Source organism: Pantherophis guttatus, chromosome 2, assembly GCF_059756535.1.
Source record: "Pantherophis guttatus breed Tessera chromosome 2, ASM5975653v1, whole genome shotgun sequence".
Lineage (NCBI taxonomy): Eukaryota > Metazoa > Chordata > Lepidosauria > Squamata > Colubridae > Pantherophis > Pantherophis guttatus.
This window is the reverse complement of record NC_142064.1, coordinates 78,788,622-78,808,743: the sequence shown is the minus strand read 5'-3', so window position 1 is coordinate 78,808,743 and position 20,122 is coordinate 78,788,622. Positions and strand designations below refer to the sequence as shown.

The 20,122-nt window shown below is 40.6% G+C and overlaps 1 protein-coding gene across 4 annotated transcripts in view; it reads right to left on the bottom strand.

Moving 5' to 3' along the window:
• Positions 1–20,122, bottom strand: part of ADAMTSL1 (ADAMTS like 1) — a 489,535-nt gene that overhangs the window by 133,993 nt on the left and 335,420 nt on the right. For all 4 annotated transcript variants that reach the window (XM_087886305.1, XM_034410498.3, XM_087886306.1 and 1 more), the window contains one exon: positions 3,615–3,741. In XM_087886305.1, the coding sequence (XP_087742431.1) occupies positions 3,615–3,741 (127 nt within the window). The remainder of the gene's footprint in view (positions 1–3,614; positions 3,742–20,122) is intronic.

The following is a 20,122-nucleotide window of genomic DNA, read 5'->3' as shown; positions in this document are numbered from 1 at the left end:
ATAATGGATGGAAACTGACCAAGGAGAGATTCAACATAGAAATGAGGATGAACTTTCTGACAGTGAGAACAATCAACCAATGGAACAGTTTGCCTTCGGAAGTTGTGGGAGCTTCATCACCTGAGACTTTCAAGAAAAGATTGGACTGCCATTTGTTAGAAATGGTATAGGGTCTCCTGGTTGAGTGGGGGGTTGGACTAGATGACCTATAAGGTCCTTTCCAATTCTGTTAATCTGTTAATAGTTCTCCTATTCATTTATTACTCTGCTTCTCGAGGCTGTCCCCAAAGAATTAAAAAAAGGAGATGAGGTTTGCCTTGAAGTTTGCCAATTTAAAGAAAAAGCAGAGAGACTCATAGACAAAAGGAATGATGAACAAGAGGAAACCGGAGGGAAGTAATTTTTTAAGGCAAAGCAATTGAAGCAATGAGCATGGCTTAGCATTTATAATTCATCAAGTCTAGATTGAGATTCACTTTCAGACATTCTTGCTTAAGCAGTAGTTTAAGTGGGTTAATCTCCAGACACATGGAAATTACTCATAGGCGGTATGTGGGGGAGGGGAGAGAACTGTACCAGTCCATTTGCTGGTTAATCAGAAGGATCAATTCATCAATTCCCACGAGTTTCCTTCTGGAAAGCGAAGTGAGGTTAAAGGATATTGGAGATGTTTTTCCTTGTCTCCAAATGATGGCCTATGAATCATGACATCATCGTACAACTTATGCAAATGTGGAATTGGCGTGAATCGTATTGGGATATCTGATGCAAAATTGAACATCACGACGACAACATGGCATTCATGTTATCATTTTTCCTCCCTTGCGTCCAGGATGGGAATTGTTCTCCAGTTTTCCAAATGTCATGGCGAATTAAATCTCCATGTTGCATTTAAGAGTTGATCGAAACCTGAGAAACGAGGCATGAGAAGCAGCAAGGATAGAACTAAAAACCGGGAGCATTAAGACAGTGAAAGTATCTAAATGTAAGCAGGAAACATAAACGGTGGCAACAAAAAGAAAAATAAAGAAGAGAGCAGTTATGGAAAAGGGCCAGATATCTGTACCACAGCTATCACCATAATTAGTAATCACTTCTGCATTTTAAAAAGCTTTATTTATTTATTTATTTATTTTATTTTATTGGATTTCTATACCGCCCTACTCCCGAAAGAGTCAGGGCGGTGAACAGCCACAGAATAAAACACATAAATACAAAAATTTAAAATAGAATAAAAATGAATTAAATAATTTGGCTGAGACAAATTTAAAATACCCCATAATTTAAAAACAAATTAAAATTTACATTTAAAAAGGGGAGAAGATTTAGGCCAGGCCAGCTTGATGAAATAAAAAAGTCTTAAGTGCGCGATGGAAGGTGCGCAGATCCGGGATCCTCCGTATCTCCGGGGGGAGCTCGTTCCAGATCGTAAGTGCCCGCACAGAGAAAGCTCTCCCCCTAGGGGCCGCCAGTCGACATTGTTTGGCCGACGGCACCCGGAGGAGCCCCTCTCTATGGGAGCGTACTGGCCGGTGAGAGACTATTGGTGGTAGCAGGCGGTCCCATAGATAACCAGATCCTAAGCCATGGAGCGCTTTAAAGGTGATAACCAAAACCTTGAAGCACACTCGGAAGAGCACCAGGAGCCAGTGCAGCTTGCGCAGGAGAGGTGTTACATGGGAATTCCACGTCGCTCCCATAACCACCTGCGCGGCCGCACTCTGCGCCAGTTGGAGCCTCCGAGTGCACCTCAAGGGGAGCCCCATGTAGAGAGCGTTACAATAGTCCAGAAGAGAGGTGACGAGGGCATGAGTGACTGTGCATAGGGAGTCCCGATCTAGAAAGGGACGCAACTGGCGGATCAGGCGAACCTGATGAAAAATTCTCCCGGTCACGGCCGTCAAGTGCTCTTCTAAAGACAGCCTTTATATTTAAGGAAAGCATCTGGAATGGAATTATTGGTTTACTTATTCTATTTTAAAGGTGCCCTTTGTCCAAGCAGTTCAAGCCATTCTACATAGTTTGCAGTTCAAGCCATTCTACATAGTTTGCTACTATTACTGCAGCCTTGTAAATACAGTAGGTTGTGATGAAGGATACGGTAATTGATTTACAGTAAGCATCATGACTTGGTGGAAATGTTCTTCTGTTCTCGCCAGCATAGTACCAGCAGAATGCAGTAAACCACATTGCCTATGATAATTTTTTCTCCTTGGCACAAGAACGGCCAAGATTGTAAATTAATTTCTCATATTTCTCTACCTCAAAGTTTGCAACTATTGTCTTTGATTATATTGATCAGAAATGAAGTTGAAATCCAATTCACTTAGAGAACACCCAGGTGAGATTCTTGAGGGTTTTTTTTTTTTGCTCTGCATTCACTTAATACAACAACATGCAAAACGCTGATCTGCCAACTGTGGATGTAGCATGAACTTTCTAGACAAGAAAATATTCTGTTTGACAGCAAACATGATTCTTTAAACAAATGTCTCTTCACATTCCTTACAGCAATCAAACATAAATAGATGGAATAAGATATTCAGCAAAGACTATTCCAAATGTGATTTTTAGATGTTTAGGTAACGTACCGGTTTTTCCCTCCCCTCCCTTCTTTACAATCAGAATAGAATTAAATGTATGTACACAAATACTCACATACCTGAAGCAGATATAGTGCTGAAATCACTTTTGGCACAATGAGGAAAAAAAATAAAATAAAGCGTACGTTTAATAGCATGCTACATGTTACAAAACTGCCCCTTTCTGTTTTGCAGAGACATTTAGCGATGAAAAATGGACACGATTAGGATGGAATCGCTTTTCCCCCTGCATGTTTCCAGAACCACTTCTGAATGGTAAATGTAGCTGTCTAAATCAAGCCCATGACTTCATACGGAAGAACTACTGGCAAATGAATGGCTGGGTTTCCTTCACCTCCCCAAGCCCTATAAACCGCAAATCATCTTCTCTCAAGCTGGCTTCGCAGTTCAAAGAGGTTGCTGGGTTAACAATATGCAGTAGTTTGGCCCAAGCTACCCTATTTCCATGAATGAATTAACGCTGGGATGTTCCAACTTCGCAAGTCTTTGCATGCTTTCAGGGCATGTACGTTTCGTTTCATTATTTTTCACGGACAACTGCATGAGCATGCCCCATTGTCCGCTACAGTTGGCATGATTCCAAACACAATGCGGGTTGCATATATCTAACAGACAAGAGAGCAGGCAAAAATTATTCAGCAGGTGCAGCTTTTTCCTATTACGCCACAGGACCGGTCTCATCTGTAGAGCTGTCCTCTGATATGTAAAGAAAAATAGCTACGTTCTTTGTGACATCTGGCAAACCTATTTAACAGCTCCCAAAACAGAAGGATCCAATCCTTTTTTTTGGGGGGAGGAGATGGAATATTCAGAAATTAACTGCATTTGATTTCCCAGGTTGAGGCCAGGAAAGTTCAAGAAAACATTTTTTAGGATAGCTTTGGTTGTTGCTAAAAATTTAAGGACCTAACACTCCTTTTTTTTTCTTTCTTTCTTTCTTTTTTCTTTACATATTATGGTTTGGAGAACAGTCGTATTCCCACTGAGGTAAAAGTCAAGTCAACATCTTACATTTATTTGCCAAGAGCTGAGATTTATATTGGCCTCGAACAAGCCGGCAGGTGGAACCATCGCCATCACAGACCCCACAGTTATCTTCCTTCACAGGGCTTCCCAGCTGATGATCACAGCCAACAATCTGACAAAAGAGAAAGATGTGCAGTTCAAATTGAGCACCTCCTGACAGTTGGACCCATTTCTGAGCTTAGTTCCCGCCAATTTTCTTCATCACATCGTCTCCAAAGGGCCATAAAGCATGTTCGCAAGAAAAGGGAGAGCAAAATGAATTTGCTTGGTAGAGTTCCATCTGAAATCGGGAGCATTGCTTACAAGGCAAAAACGGTTGTGCAGTATTTAAAAGTTGCTGAAATGATTTTTTTTTATTTTTTTGGCTTCAGACTCCTGTCAATATTTTTATAGTTAACATGTTTATTATGAACTAGTAACATGATTAAATCTCAATGAAAGTTCATCTTCCGATTTGCTATCTTACAGGGAACTTAGCATTTTGCTAAGGAAAATGAAGGTATCAGAGCTAACCATGCATTAAACTAATGAGTGCAAGAGACATGCTGATGCTTTTATTATATCGAATATGAGCAAAATAAAAAAAAAAAAAAGCCCATTGCAGATACAACTTTAAATAACAGCTGTAATAATGACTTGTAGTGTTCTGTAACACTACTACCTAGGTAATTAGGCCATAGATAAGCATGTTCAAGTTGCAGCTGTCTATCTAACTTTTATATTTGCTGCTGTCTTAAAACTGCTGTCTCGTATCATTTGGGGGTCATCTCATTCTCGGTATTGCAGACTGTTTTCAGAGAGTATTCAGGCAGAGGAACAAGATCATATATAAAACCAAAAGAAAGTCAAAGAATCTGAATTCTATTTTTATTTTTTTTCCCAATAGGAATTAAGGGCAAAACCTCCTCCTCAAATTTTTTTGTGACCTTGAGTGCTCCACTCAAAAACAAAATAACGTCTGATCCATAAAGCAGATGAATCAAAGAAGAAGGATCCAAATGAGTATGCCATCTCAGTCTTTGATTAACTATTCAGGCTTAAAGCATTTTTACACAAGCTTTACAAAGCTTAAAATAATGACATGCATTTCAGAAGATCAGATTAACACTGGAATATTCTTTTAATAAGCTATTGAAATTAAATTTGATCTAGCTTAAACTGAATCTGTTCAAATTTTCTTTAGCTATATAATCTGACTGTTCAAAAATAGGATTTGTTAAATACAACATAAGGATACAGATATGTATCTTATAACAATCCCGTAGTACATTTCTTTTAGGTTCAAATCAAAGTAACCAGAATACGAATCTGAGCAATATGAAGCATCATTCCCATGTTTTCTAACATTTAGGAAACTAGAAATGCTTAAAGGTACTTTCTTAAATCAAGTATTTTAGTCCTGGAAAGTTTTTTTTAAAACAACAACAACAACCCAAAGCTTTAAATTTAGTAGAGAACATGAGATCTAAGGCCGTCAGACTGCAATTGCAGAGACTGTGCCTGTTGCTTTAAGAAATTCACAGCTGCAAAACAAGAATGCAGCTGTGACTTCTCCCATTCCGTCTGGCTCTCCCCCTTTGTTCCCTATGCTGTTTAATTCAGCATGTGTGAGAGAAGCAGTAGGTAAACTACACCATAGCGGCATCTGTGATATTTGGCAATTCTAGACAGATTTCTTTCAACTTTGGAATCTCCTACTTCTCTAGTGCTAATCATCTGTACTAGGGATGAGAAGTCACACGTATTTGTAGTCTGATGTCAGAACCAAGGAGCAAATCCTTATGTGGATCATGGCATGGTTCAAACTTCAGTCCTTTGATGTTCAGCTAGTTGTGGCTGTAAAATAGGCTGACTTAGAAGCAGCCTGTTATTTCAATAATATGCAACTCACCTGACCCTTATGTTTCCTCTCTATTTCTCCTTCAAGGTCTGAAGTTTTTGTTTCCAGTTTGAAATGATTTTTTTCCCCCTTCTCCTATCCGAATATGATTTGTAGCAAGTGTTTAACCAGCAGGAGTTAACTATAGGTTTACAGTTTATTTAAGTTTGACTTACACTTACAAAAGCACAACAGCATCCTGCTGAGGTGGGGGGGGAGTGCAAAACTGTGCTGTGGTATCCGAAAGCAAGTCCTTTTTGTATGTGCATTGTGATATTGCGTGAATTTACAAAAAGGGAAGACAGTGATGTGCTGCTGCTTTCATTATTCTGGTGAAAACGGCAAAGTCCCATGGACGCTCATGAGAGAAGAATAAATGAGTCACACGTGCTTGTAATAGAGTTGGGACCTTGGAGGTCATCTAGTCCAACCCCCTACTCACACAGCATATACTATTTCTGATAAATGGCTATCCAGTCTCTTCTTGAAAGCTTCCAGTGATGGGGTGCCCACCACTTTTGTGATAAGTACCATATTTTTTGGACTATACGACGCATCTGACTATAAGACGCACCTAAATTTAGAAGAGGAAATCAACAAAAAAAAGTTTTTGGCCTCCGCAGGCCAAAAACTGCGGAGCCTTTTCCAGCCCATTTTCAAGGCTTTTTTCTGCCTGTTTTCTAGGCTTTTTTTGGCCCGTTTTTGAGGCTTTTTTCAGCCCATTTTTGAGGCTTTTTTCACCCCTTTTGGGGGCTTTTTTGCCCCGTTTTTGAGGCTTTTTTCAGCCCATTTTTGAGGCTTTTTCTGGCCCGTTTTTGAGGCTTTTTCCAGGCCATTTTTTTAAAAAATGGCCAAAAAAAAGCCTCAAAAATGGGCTGAAAAAAGCCTCAAAAACGGGGCAAAAAAAGCCTCAAAAACGGGCTGAAAAAAGCCTCAAAAATGGGCCAAAAAAAAAGGGCCTGAAAATGGGCCGTGCGGAGGCCAAAAAATGGCCAGCAGGTTTGCGGGGTCTCGGCAATATTCAGTCTATAAGACGCACAGACATTTTCACCCCCTTTTGGGAGACTAAATAGTGCGTCTTATAGTACAAAAAATATGGTATATAGGAAAAATAATTTTCTTTTACACCTAACTAGGAAAACACACCAGTGTACAAACATTATAAAAATAGGTTCAGAAAATAAAAGACAGGAAGCCTATTCCTCTTTTGAATTGCAAGCTACTTTAAAAAAAAACAAAACTGAAAATAAGGGATTTTCAGAAAGATGATGACACTCCTAAGCAATTAAACAAAAACTCGCTGAAGGTTTAAAGCTGGTAATTCAGATTTTCAGCACCAATAATCTTAACTTTTGGACTCAGGGCTGTTTAAAAAATACATAACTCAACATAGAGGTCTAATAAAACGAAAGCATGTTTTTCACCACATGCACAGATTTTAAGTATCTGTGGTACTTAACAGCAGTCAATCTGAACTTCTGTGAGTTTATAATAAAGTGCAGCAGAGCAAATTCATTGTGCATTTTAACAGTTATGGAAATATTTTTTTTAATCTGTGTGTTTTTAAAAAGCCACATGAAAGTGTATAGCCACAGTAAACAAAAATTTCATTGACCTAGACTTGTCAATGTCAATAGAATTAGCACCCCTATCGAAATCTGATGAATATTGCAGAGATAATTTTGTACTGCATCCTCATTAGAGGGATATGATTTCCTGAACACATTTGTTGAACTTTTGCCACCGAATTTCAGCAAAAGAAAGCTACAGAATTTAATTACAAGCAATGGATAGGAATTTTGAAGAACCAATAAAAAGAGGGCATCAGATAAGCCAAATCACTTACAATAGTGCATCCCTTCTGCAAAACAATGATATCTGATGCAGTGGTCCCCAACCTTTCTGGGTCCATAGACTGACGGCAGCGGCGGGGAAGGGGATGGTTTCACACACGCAACCTAGCTGCTGTGCATGTACAAATTCGTGTGCCCGCTCGCCCCTTGTGCAGCCCGGTCTCAATGGGCTGCGGATGTACCAGTCTGCAGTCTGGGGGTTGGGGACCCCTGATCTAATGGAACCCAAGATATAAGACTTCTCAGGGTACCTGCCCTTTAGAACAGCCTTCTCCCTTATATCCAGATGGCACCAACTCTACCGACTGTTTGTAAGGCCATGATGACCTGGCTATGCCCTCAGAGATTAGTAGAACCTGATAAATTATGGTGTGTTCCTGTGAGGTGCCTTGATTACTTACTGTGATCGTTTTTAATTGCATTTTATTTTCTTTTATACTGGTTTTATAAACTTGGGGGGGGGAATTTGCACCATATGTCAGTCAGCCAGAATCACTTGCTGAAGATGTGCACCATAAAAATGACCTGCATAAATACATAAATAAAATCCAGCATTGCATCTGCCTGCTATTCTGAATAGGTATCACTTTCCCGTCTACTTTACCACTCAAGAAATTCGTCATTGAAAAATTACCATCACCATCACCCCATACTCAGAACATAAACATCACCTTGGAGAGAAGCCATTTCCACACAACCCTTATTAACAGGTGTATGATTATTCCACATTAGAGATGGAGGGTGGGTGCCAAACTCACACAAGAAAAAGCAGATGTCTCAGAAGACAAGCATCAGACTTCAAACAAAATATATATATATATATCCATTTTTGTAGACATTCCTTCCTCCTGGTTCAGACACACTCTTATTTTTTTTATTACTAAGTCAAGATCAGGGGCAGACAACACTACTTTTTCTATTGAAGTGGATAAAGTTATACCACTCTTAATACTGCGGCAACTGAACAATTAGCATGTGTCATTACAATGATGTTGGTGTCAAATCATTCAGATCAGGGATGGGGGAATCTATGGCCCTTTTATGACCTGTGGACTTCAGCATGGCTGGCTCAGGAATTCTGGGAGTTGAAGTCCACAAGTCACAAAGGGGCCATAGTGATTCACTTAACAGCTGAGGCAAGAAAGGTCGTAAAATGGGGCAAAACTCACTTAATGGATGTCTTACTTAACAACAGAAATGTTAGTTAATAGAGCAAGCATCCAGAATACAACTCCAATTAATTACTTACTATGGTCTGAAGCAATTCCCCAGAATGAGACCAAAAGGTGGTCTTTCAAAGGGAAAGTTCTATTCCGTAGCATTTATGCTCATATTTAGAACACAGAACATAGAACAACAGAGTTGGAAGGGACTCTGGGCAAACACCAACTTGAACTGGCTGGATAGAAAATTGTGACACATTTTTATCACACTAAGATTCATACCTAAAATATGTTCACAAAGTAATATATGACACCAGAAAGGTCAGCAACTTAAGGCAATGAGGCTTGTGTAGGCCATAAATTGGTATCCAAATGAAGGCCTAGCCATCTGCATCCCACAGTTATAACTATGTTTGCAACACACATGAATTTTGGCTCTTCTTACAAGTTGTTTTTTTTTTTTTTTAAAGCCACATAAACCAGCACAGCAATGACAAGTCTTCCTTGAGCCTTGCCTGCTCATAAATGCCTCAGGGTAAAGTCTTTTTCATATTCGTTCCTTGTTACTATTGAGAAACTTGGCCAGGAAATAGTATAATAAAAACAAGCCAGAAAACCTAGCCAGGCATAGATAAATCTTTTTTTCTCTCCCCCCCTTTCAAAGATCCCTTCTGCGCCACAAATTTTATGATCAAGAGCCTAATATTGGAACGGGTGTCTCTAATCTACTTAAACACTTGCTTTTAATTTGAACTTTGTTCGTATTTTATAATCTGCTTGACGTGTACCCTGCAGCTTTATTTTTGGTTATTTGAATAGCTACAGATGACAGGATGCATTGCGAGTAAAAACCCAGCTCTCAAAAGTTGGTCACCAGAACTGACTGCAAGAGAGATGTAATCTACTTACAAACTGTGTCGTAAGCTAATCTCAAAAGATTGTAAAGAAAGAGAAAAATGTCTACGCCTGCAAAAAATGGAGGTTAGGAATCCTAATTCTGTTTAATTTCTCTCACAAATAAATGTGCCACAGGCTCTGTTAGATAAAATGGAAAGGACTGCTTATTATTTTAACATAGAAAGGAATTTAACAGGGGTCTTAATATATGTCACATCATTCCATCTTCTAAAGTGAGCATAAATGTGAAAATGATACATCTCCTGTCTATACTCTTGCTTCTTTGAGAAAGAAAAAGGGAATGAAAAGAAGGGCCTCTATGAAACTAATTCTTCAGACATTTCTTCTGCAAAATACACATGCATATAACCTATTCAGAGAAAGAAACCTGGCCTTTTATGGACCATGATACTAGGGCAGGAGTGTCAAACTCTATTTCATTGAGGGCCTCATCAGAGTTGTGTTTGACCTTGGGAGCCGGGTGGGTGTGGCCAGCTCAATGTCACTCATGTTGGGGGTGCCTGTGGACGGCCTCCTGCAACCCTCTGCCAGTGAAAACGGAGCTCGGGAGGCTGCGACACCTCCTGCAACCCTCTGCCAGTAAAAACAGAGCTCGGGGGGGGGGGGTGGTGTCCGTTTTTGCTGGCAGAGGGTTGCAGGAAGCCATTGCAGCTTCCCGAGCTCCATTTTCGCTGGCAGAGGCACCACAGGCCGGTCCTTTGCTGTTTCCAAGGTGGCCCTGCGGGCCAGATCTAAGCACCCCGCAGGCCGAATCCGGCCCGTGGGCCTTGAGTTTGATACCCCTGTACTAGGGCAACTGTACACCGACTAGGATACTTTGGTGATGGTAACTCGTACCTTAATCACACTGTTCGATTACTCTTAACACACTCGATGTGGGAAGGCTTTGAGATGACCCACAAGCTGCAGCTAGCCCACAATGCAGCAGCTAAATAGCCACAATTATACAACACTTTAAAAATAACTGCACTAGTTATTCACAGGATTTCAGGCTCAACCTGAAATGGTATATTAGCATCAGGATACACCAGGCATTGCCTTGCCAAGACTGAATCTGCCCATCCAAAAAGGGCCTCCCTTCACAGCATGGAAACTGACACCTCTCTCTCTCTTTCTCCCTCTCCCTCCCTCCCTCCTTCCCCCCTCCCGCTCCTATCTTGAGGAAAATCTGAAAGAGAGATTCCTATGTTTACCCTCTTAAATTCTTATAGGAAAGGTGGTATATAAAGCACTTGGCTTACCTTCATTTTCCCCCAAAGATACCTAACCTTCAAATAAAAAGTCCCAAAGAGACTGTCAAACAGAACATGAGCTTTCTTATGCTGTCTTCGTTGAAAATATGGGAATTGTATGGTGAGCACATGCTTGATATATTTATTTTTTTTATGAATTTCTGGGGGATGTTTGAGTTCCTTTCCCCCCTCTATCTTAGGAATGCTTTGAGTGTGAAACTCCCTACAGATATATTTGATGAAAAGATTATATGATATAAATCTCTTCCAGATTCTATCATATGTTATAGAGAAGGTTGCAATCTCTATTTTGTTTTTTGGGGGCATGGGAGTAATAACTGTTACACCACAGGTGCATTACATTTATAATCACATTTGGACTTTTGAATGGCATATCAGGGAACACATAATAAACATAATACGTGAATAATATACATAATATGTGAATAGGATTTGGAAAACTAAATCTGATTTAATGGTAATTGCATAAAATTTAAAATTAACTAGTTTGATAAAGTTACATGATCCCCATTGAATCATCTCCTGATTAAAGCCACAAAGGTCTATCAAAGCTATGACCAGCATTTTGATTTAGACTCAGAAACTAACTTGCTGCAATTTAAGTGCCATTCTGCTGTAGCAGCTGCTGCTGCATTCTGCATTTGTAGTATAGTAGCTTCTAATTGGTCTTTGTTAGCCTAAGCATGAGCTAATAACAGAAAAAGTCAGTAGCTCCTGATCCAAGAATGGAATCGATAGAGATACTTGGCCATGGCCTATATCTGCTAATCTATCAGGAAGAATCATAAATCCAAGACTACCTCCAAGTTGTACAACCAACTTTTTAGGGATAAGGTGGTGGGGTCTTGTCCAAAGGTTGGAATTACTCTGGAACCAAAGAGCTCCTGACTGAATAACAATTGTATCAGTGGTGGGTTGTTCCCGGTTCGGACCGGTTCAGAAGAACCGGTAGTAAAATCGGAGGGAGGCTCCGCCCACCAACCCAGACGTCGTCAGGAAGCTTTTGCGCATGCACGCGCGGTCCTGTTGCAAACCGGTAGTAAAGATAAGTAGAACCCACCCCTGAATTGTATCTTGCTGTGCTTCATTTGTGTTTCCTCCGGTGCCTTATGGGTTGCTTCTAGGAACCAAATGAAGACTTCCTCATAAACTGAAAATGGTTCCTTGAGGGAGTAGGTACTTTAGTATATTCAGCATCAAGATTAGCAATGTTATCTCCAAAGTACCTTACACATTTATTGAAACATGTTTTTGAAGGCTTCATATGAGGTTTTCTGGTGAAGATAATAAGCCTTGACAATCCTAAAGATTTCTGCTTGGCATGACTTGAGGATGCAGAGGAGCGTACAATATCCTTCTTTGCAACTTTTACAACTATGTAACAAGTGCGCAAGTGTGCTAGGTTTTCAAGATGACTCTTAAAACTGTCCGTATTGTAACTATCTTTTGATCTGGTCTGCTGTCAAGGGCTTCCCAGAAAATACCACGTCAGTGCTTTAGGCAATCATGTCAATGGGCCATTCTGTTTCCCTTTTGTTAAATCAACAAGGGTACAGATAAGGTCAACAATCCTGGGTTCTGGAAAATTCCCCAGAGCACTAAAACATTCGTAAAATCCCATCAGTCTCTTCTGTATCACATTAACAATGATAATATTAAAGTTTGGTAGCTTTGCAGATGGCCTGTGAAGGCTGCATACGAACGTCTGCATGAAGTTTGTAGAGAACTATGGTAAAATAAGGAATCAAATTAAGTATAACACATCTTGGAATCCTTCTGTAATGTTATATTTGTGAACTCTAATGCAGCCGACTTTTCCAATATTTCTAGGACTAACATGTGGATTTGAACAGCGCAATCTTTCCAGCTTCTGTTTTGTGTTGTGGTGCAATTTCTAACTAAAACTGGGCTTTGGTTAATTAAATGTGTGCTTTAGGACAATGTGTGTATTTTAGACACAGTATATTCCTATAGTGAGAGCTAGTTTGATGTAGTGGCTAAAATTTCAGACTTGTGAGTTCTAGTCCTGCCTTGGGCACCAAACCAACTTGGTGACCTTGGACTAATCACTCTCTCTTAGCCCTAGGAAGGAGGCAATGGCAGACCACTTCTGAAAAACCTTGCCAAGAAAACATTCATGCAGGCTCCAAAAATTGAACATGACTGAATAGAAGAAAAAAAAAGTTTTCATAGATTCACTTCATAAGATATTTTAAAAATGAGTAGAGTTTATGATAGAGTACCCGATTTTCAGAGGAAAAGCCCCAAGTTCAATTACTGTTATCTCCAAATAAGACTAGATTTATTCTTGAATTCTTAGACAGCCTCTTCTATTTGTTGTGAGTTCACCCAAACTCTTTAAAATGAGATGGGCAGCTATCTCAAATATCAAATAAATAATAATTTGGTATTGAAAATACAGTATAAGCCAGAACCTTATGGCCCAATACTATAAGCATTTTTTTTAAAAAAAGATACAACTTAATGTGAAGAGAATGGAATGTATTTATCAAAGAACACATAAGAAATTGGTATGTATCAGAAATAAACCAATTCATCCATTCTTTGGTAACTCTGTATCAGGTTTACCAGATCTGGTGTGCAGAAATCCATACGAAATGGCGGCAAAGAGATACAGAAAGCAATAAACTCTAAGTACTGGTTGGTTGTATCTGCAGTCCAGATCTAAAATGATGCCTTTTTTAAAACACGAATTTAAGTACATTGTGTAATGCCTAAAGCCAGATACCTTTTGGTCCCTAAGCTATAAAATTTCACAAGCTTTTCTTCATTTCCAAAATACAACAATGATAAATTATCATTCCCAGCTTTTTCCTAATACTACAATCTGTTCCCTTTATCAGTTGCCTCATCCTACCCAATCTTTACATTTTTGTTGCTCATTATAAAAGCCACCTTTTATAAAGCTTTTTTAGCATTAACAAATAAGAACTGCGCATAATTTGGACAAGGGGTGTTAAACTCAAGGCCTATGGAGTGCTTAGATCTGGCCCACAGGACCACCCTGGAAACAGTGAAGGACCGACCTGCAGTACCTCTGCCAGCGAAAATGGAGCTTGGGAGGGCTGTGTGCGGCCCTCTCGAGCTCCGTTTTCACTGGCAGAGGGTTGCAGGAGGCCATCGCAGCCGAAATGGATCTCAGGAGCCCGTTTTCACTGGCAGAGCGCTCGGGCCATCACAGGTGTCCCTGACATGAGTGATGCCAAGATGGCCACATTCACTCTGCCCCCCCCGGGTCAAACACACCCTGATATGGCCCTCAGTGAAATCCAGTTTGACACCCCTAATTTAGACAATTCAGCAAGTATAAGAGAGCTTTTCTTGTTAATAGTCCTTTGAGCCAGTCTTGAGGACTAGGTGGGCATGTCTATGCATCTTTCTTGGCAATATTTTCAGGAGCATTTTCTTCTTCATTTTAGTTTAGGGCTAAGAAATTGTGACTTGCCCAAAATCACACAGCTGACTTCAGTACCTAAGGGGATAACTAGAACTCAGTTTCCCCACTCCTAGTTCAGCACCTCTAATCACTACATCAAACTGAATTTGCTTTACATCCTTGTGTAAGCTGATCCCAAAGAAAACGTGGAAATACGTTTGACCAAGAGCCTTGGTGGCGCAGCGGACTAAAGTGCTGTTAAAGTAGCACTTAGCTGCCAGCTGCCTGCAATTACAGCGAGTTCAAATCTCACCAGGCTCAAGGTTGACTCAGCCTTCCATCCTTCCGAAGTAGGTAAAATGAGGACCCGGATTGTGGGGGCAATAAGATGACTTTGTATAAAAAAAGAACACCGCTTAAGCAAGTATATACAAAAGTATGAAGGTTATTGCTTAGCGCATTGTAAGCCGCCCTGAGTCTCCAGAGAAGGGCGGCATATAAATCGAACCAATAAATAAATAAATAACTACACACGGTAGTCCTCGACCAGTTCTTAGCAACTGTTCACAGTTATGACGGAGCTCCCACAAGATACTTATGACCCAGTTCTGCAGTTCCGACAGCCACCCCTTCTTCTGTGATCCTGTGACTGTTATTTTTGGGTGCTCTGCAACCAGTCCACGCTTATGGCATTTGCAACATCCTGTGGTCATGTGACCGCAATTTATGATATTTTTGCTTTGCTTTACTTCCAGTTTCTGGCAAAAAACATAGCAAAGAATGGGTTCACTTAGCAACCATGAAGATCGCTTAATAACTGTCACAAAAAGGTCATAAAAATGGGTCCAGTCACAGGGTGACCTGCTTTACGATCGTCACAACTTACAACTGAAATTGCCAAGTTCAAGTACAGTCCTAAATGGAGAATTACTTGTATGCAGAAGAAATGTTTAAGAACTTATTGATAGACCTATGGCACAAACAGTGAAAGCATTTTTGTTCCAACGTTTTTAAAACAGCGTGCTGGACAGCATATTTATTTTAAATATACAAAAAGCTTGCCCATCAATCTTTGAAATACATCAAAGTATTAAAAAACCAAGAATCATTACGAGCTAGCACGCTACAGTATTCACATTATAGCATCTGTAATTCTTCTTTAGCTTCAATGACTTCATTATATAGCTGGGTATCAGCACTTGAGCCATTCCAGCTGAAAGCACATATATTTGCTTTTAAACACACAGAGCTTCTTTTGTTGATAGAAAATAGTCTTTTGGTCAAATGCAAACAGCAGCCCCCAAGCCCAGCCCACTGGAGTGCATCTTTATTGTCAGCATTGGAGCCAAAAGAGGCCTTCTGTTGTGCAATCAGATAATTGGCTTGTACCCTTGTGAAACCAAATTCGGTAGGTTCACCCTGACCTCAGCAAAACGCTGAGGTTCAGACTTTGAGATCTTAAATTGCAACTCAATCCGTATGCTGCCAAGGAAATCTCGCACAAACAACATAAAATGAGAGAGGCAGAAGCATAGCCGGCTGGAATACAACTGTTTCAAAAAGTCACAAATTTTCCAAATGGAAGGAAGATAGCCAGCATTCATTTGCATTAAAGTGGGTGTTTAAAGCCTTGAACTAGTTAGCATTTTTCACTGAATGCACTGCAGACCCTGAAGCCATTTTAAAGACAACCAGATGATAAATCTATTCCTCATAAAATAAATGTCGCTCAGCCTGGAGCCCTGGATGTGGTTGAGCCCATGTAATGATGTTAATTCTTGTGGCTGATTGTTTTTTTTGCAGATGGTCTATATGCTATTTAAAATTCTGCTATATTTTTAAAATCTTGTTTTAAATGTTGTTAGCTGCCCGGAGTCATGTATTTAAGATCAATACATTTAAATTCAATAGACAAACAAACAAATCCTGCAAACAAGGAGATAAACTTGACTCCTCCTGGGGCTTAGGACCCGACCACTAATGGATGGAACTGGAGTTGAAGTCTCATAAAGAATAACCCGTCTTGGTTTATATGTTACTGCTGCCGTTGTTTTGCATCATTATTGTTATGTCATGACCTAGGAGCCTTTGGGGAAATGATGGTCAAGAGACTACAAATATACATTTACAACTCTGGAACACAAAGCCAAAGCTTTTTGGATGCACCTGGAAATGAGAATGCCTTGAGGCAGGTATGGACAACTTGTGATCCAATGACTGCATATCACCCTCTTGGCAGGGTTCCCAGACCTCTGTTCACCTTTTTTAGCAAAAAAACCCACCAACATTTCTGGCCTAAATGTTGCTTTGGTATGAGAAGAGTAGTATTTGTTTCCCTTGGCTTGTGGTAAAGGGAAATTTCAATGCCTCAGAAATTCATCTTGGTGTTCTCTTCCTTTCCCCCCTAGTGGAAAAGCTTAAAATTAGTGTGTTCCCAAGTAAAAATGCAATGATGCTGAGCAGCATATATGTGTGTATACTTAAATTGATATGGTTGTTGTGGTCTGCCAGCAGCCTGCGGAGCTGGCAGTGGAGTAGGACAGTGAGGAGGCTGGGGAGGACAATGGGCCAGTCCTGGAGTCAGGGGAAGGCCTGGATGAGGGCTCTGCATTGGAGGCAGAGATGGGACCAGGGCCATCTGGGAGTTATGCACGGACTCCGGAGCCTCCAGCGGCAGATAGCAGAGAGGCAGAGGAACAGGAGGAGCCTGTTCCTAGCACACGCATGTGAAGAGCTGCCAGAAGGCAAGAGCAGCTAAAGCGAAAAGAACGACTCGGGAGTAAGGCCAGGAGATGATTGGCCCCTACCAGAAGGCTTAAAAGAACAGCAACGGCTGTTGGGATCTTTGTAGGAAAACAACGCTGCTACATTTGTTTCTTGTCAGCATCTCTTGCTTCTGAACTTCGTGGGGTTTTGCCAAGAAAAGCCTTTGGCAGGGTGCCAAAGAAGGCAAAGGTTGGTGATAAGGCCGAAGGACTGTTTATGAAGAATTTGTTTTGGAATTAATTCGGACTAAGCTGAGAATGAAGTAATTCTCAGCTATTCTAATAAAATATGTTTGTTTAGGACTGATTGTGTCTGGTAATAACTACTTGGGCCTAGGTCACAACAGTGGCTTCCAAACAGCTAGGCCACAATCGGGATAGCCTCTAGTGTTCAAAAAGTAACCATTCACTCAAAATGCACATGTGCCAACTCATAACATCCCACTTATAAGGAACAGGCTAACTTCAAAAGCTTTAATATTGTCCATGTGAAGCATTTTAGGAGACAGCCAGGTGAAGAAAACAGCCTCACATTTAAAAGAACACAGTAAATTGTTGCTGCTTTCCAACAGCACCTATTGAATGGGAAGTTAAGAGTTGACAATTTATTCCTTGCAGACAGCTGGTCATTTGCATCCTTTTAGAGGGTCATGGAAGCACATTTTTTTGCAGAGTACAGGGACCAGGAGCACTACTCAGATGACCCTGAGGACACAGATAAACCTCCAAGTGCTTCTACGACCCTCTAAAATGATGCAAATGACCAGCTGTCAGCAAGGAATATAAATCCTTCCATTCCCCTCTATCTTGTCAGAGCTGAAGAAGCTTCTTGGATGAAAAGTGAAATATCTTCAACGAAAAACAAGAAAGTCCAGATGCCTCCTGAAAAAGCACCTTTTGGACAACCGTGACCTGGACGACTGAGAATCTCTACAGATAATTGGCAATATGGTTGTCACAATAGATCATCCTTGCAATGCAGAGTATAAGGAGCATCTTAGCAGGATGTCAAGGCCAATATATTCAATACTTTTGGAATGTGTGTAAAAAGATATTAAGTCCAAATGTTCATCTTCCTTTCCTCTTCTGCACAAGTTTTAGGATTCATGCATGGCTTCCAGAGGCAAGATGAGACAGTCTTATAGATTTTGAACCTAGGCTCGAATCTAGAAGCCCTTTTTATTGTCAAAGCTCGATACTAGAAACTGGGGAATAAGATAGTGAGAATGAGAATATGCCTTTCCTGCTGTCAAAATCATAATTAATTGTCCTGTGCTTTAGATTAGGGATACCAGTTTTCAGAAAGAGATACCCAATTTCCAAGAAAGCTGAGCCACAGAGTATTTTGCTTTAAGAAATAAATGTCTGGAAGGCAAGTTGTCTGTAAATTTTATCTGTCTTGCATTAACCATACTCCGCTTAGCACTACTGCCAGCTCAGACTGGAGTCTGTCAACTTGGCACAAGAAATTCCTCCCCCCTCCTTTCTGATACCAAACTGACACAGTGGTGAGTACAGTATGGTTTACAACAGCTGATAAATCTAACTAGGGAGATCTGCTGATTGTATCTGAACAAGGCTGCAGATGTCAGGCTAGATTGCCGAATGATTTACAGCCACATGTTACATGTGCTTCGGTTGCAGGAGGATTTGGGAGAAGGGTGAGGGAAAGGCGTCTTTAAGAAAGGGCACGTGCAAGCCACAGAAAGGATGTAAGGAGAAACAGTCCCATCTTTCATAACCAAGACAAAATAAGTTGTCTACTGAAGTTTGGCGCAAAGGCTCATCTGCACAGCCCACTGTCAGGACTGGAGGAAAGTATGTTGCTTTGAATACCACTGTTCCCACAACGAATGTGTTATCACACCTCGGGAACAAGGAAATCAAAGTTGTTGTCAGGGACAGGAGCAAACCAGCAGGGCAAGGTGTAAAAGTGGGAACAGCGATTCAGTCCAATCTCTACATTTGAGTCCCAAGAAGAAGGACAGGACTCTCTAGACATGCCTGGTGACTATGAGTCAGAACAATGACATGTCATAAAGCACAAGAGCGCCAGTCTAGCCCAGTGACTGGTGCTCTTGTGCTTTATAACACCCAAGCGTTGCAGCGACCTCCTCAAATACCTAGACAACTCAGTGGCAATGGCTCAGGAGAATGATATGATCAGGAGAAGAGATGTGGGTTGAGGAGAGGCTCAGAAGCCTCACGATTTGGACATTCACACACAAGTAGCTGGTAGAAGGAACACATTTTGAGCTCTGTGGCAAAGCATAGGCATCACCACTGTCTCTGCCATGGCCCAAGAGTTCTTGGGGCCATTTTGTTAAACTACTGAAGTTTGCAGATGACACAACAGTGATCGGTCTCATCCGAGACAATGATGAATCCGCATACAGATGGGAGGTTGAACAACTAGCCTTGTGGTGCGACCAGAACAATCTGGAACTGAACACACTCAAAACTGTAGAAATGGTGGTGAACTTTAGGAGAAACACTCCCATACTACCACCTCTTAAAATACTAGACAACACAGTATCAAAAGTAGAGACCTTCAAATTTCTAGGTTCTACCATATCTCACAACCTAAAATGGACACCCAACATCAAAAAGCACAACAAAGAATGTTCTTTCTGTGCCAACTCAGAAAGCTCAAACTGCCCAAGGAGCTGCTGATACAGTTCTAAAGAGGAATTATTGAGTCTGTCATCGGCACCTCTATAACTGTCTGGTTTGGTTCTGCAACCCAACAAGACAGACACAGACTTCAGAGGATAATTAGAACTGCAAAAAAAAAAAAAAAACAACAATTACTACCAACCTGCCTTCCACTGAGGACCTGTATACTGCACGAGTCAAAAAGAGGGCTGTGAAAATATTTACAAACCCCTCACATCCTGGACATAAACTGTTTCGACTCCTACCCTCAAAACGATGCTATAGAGCACTGCACACCAGAACAACTAGATGCAAGAACAGTTTTTTGCAGAACGCCATCATTCTGCTAAACAAATAATTCCCTCAACACTGTCAAACTAGTTACTAAGTCTGCATTACTATTAATCTTCTCATTGTTCCTATCATCCATCTCCTTCCACTTATGACTATATGTCTGTAACCTTGTTGCTGGTATCCTTAAGATTTATACTGACTGTTTCCTAATAATTTGATTGCTTATTTGTTCCCTGTGACTATCATTAAGTGTTGTACCTTATGATTCTTGACCAATGTATCTTTTCTTTTATGTACACCGAGAGCATATGCACCA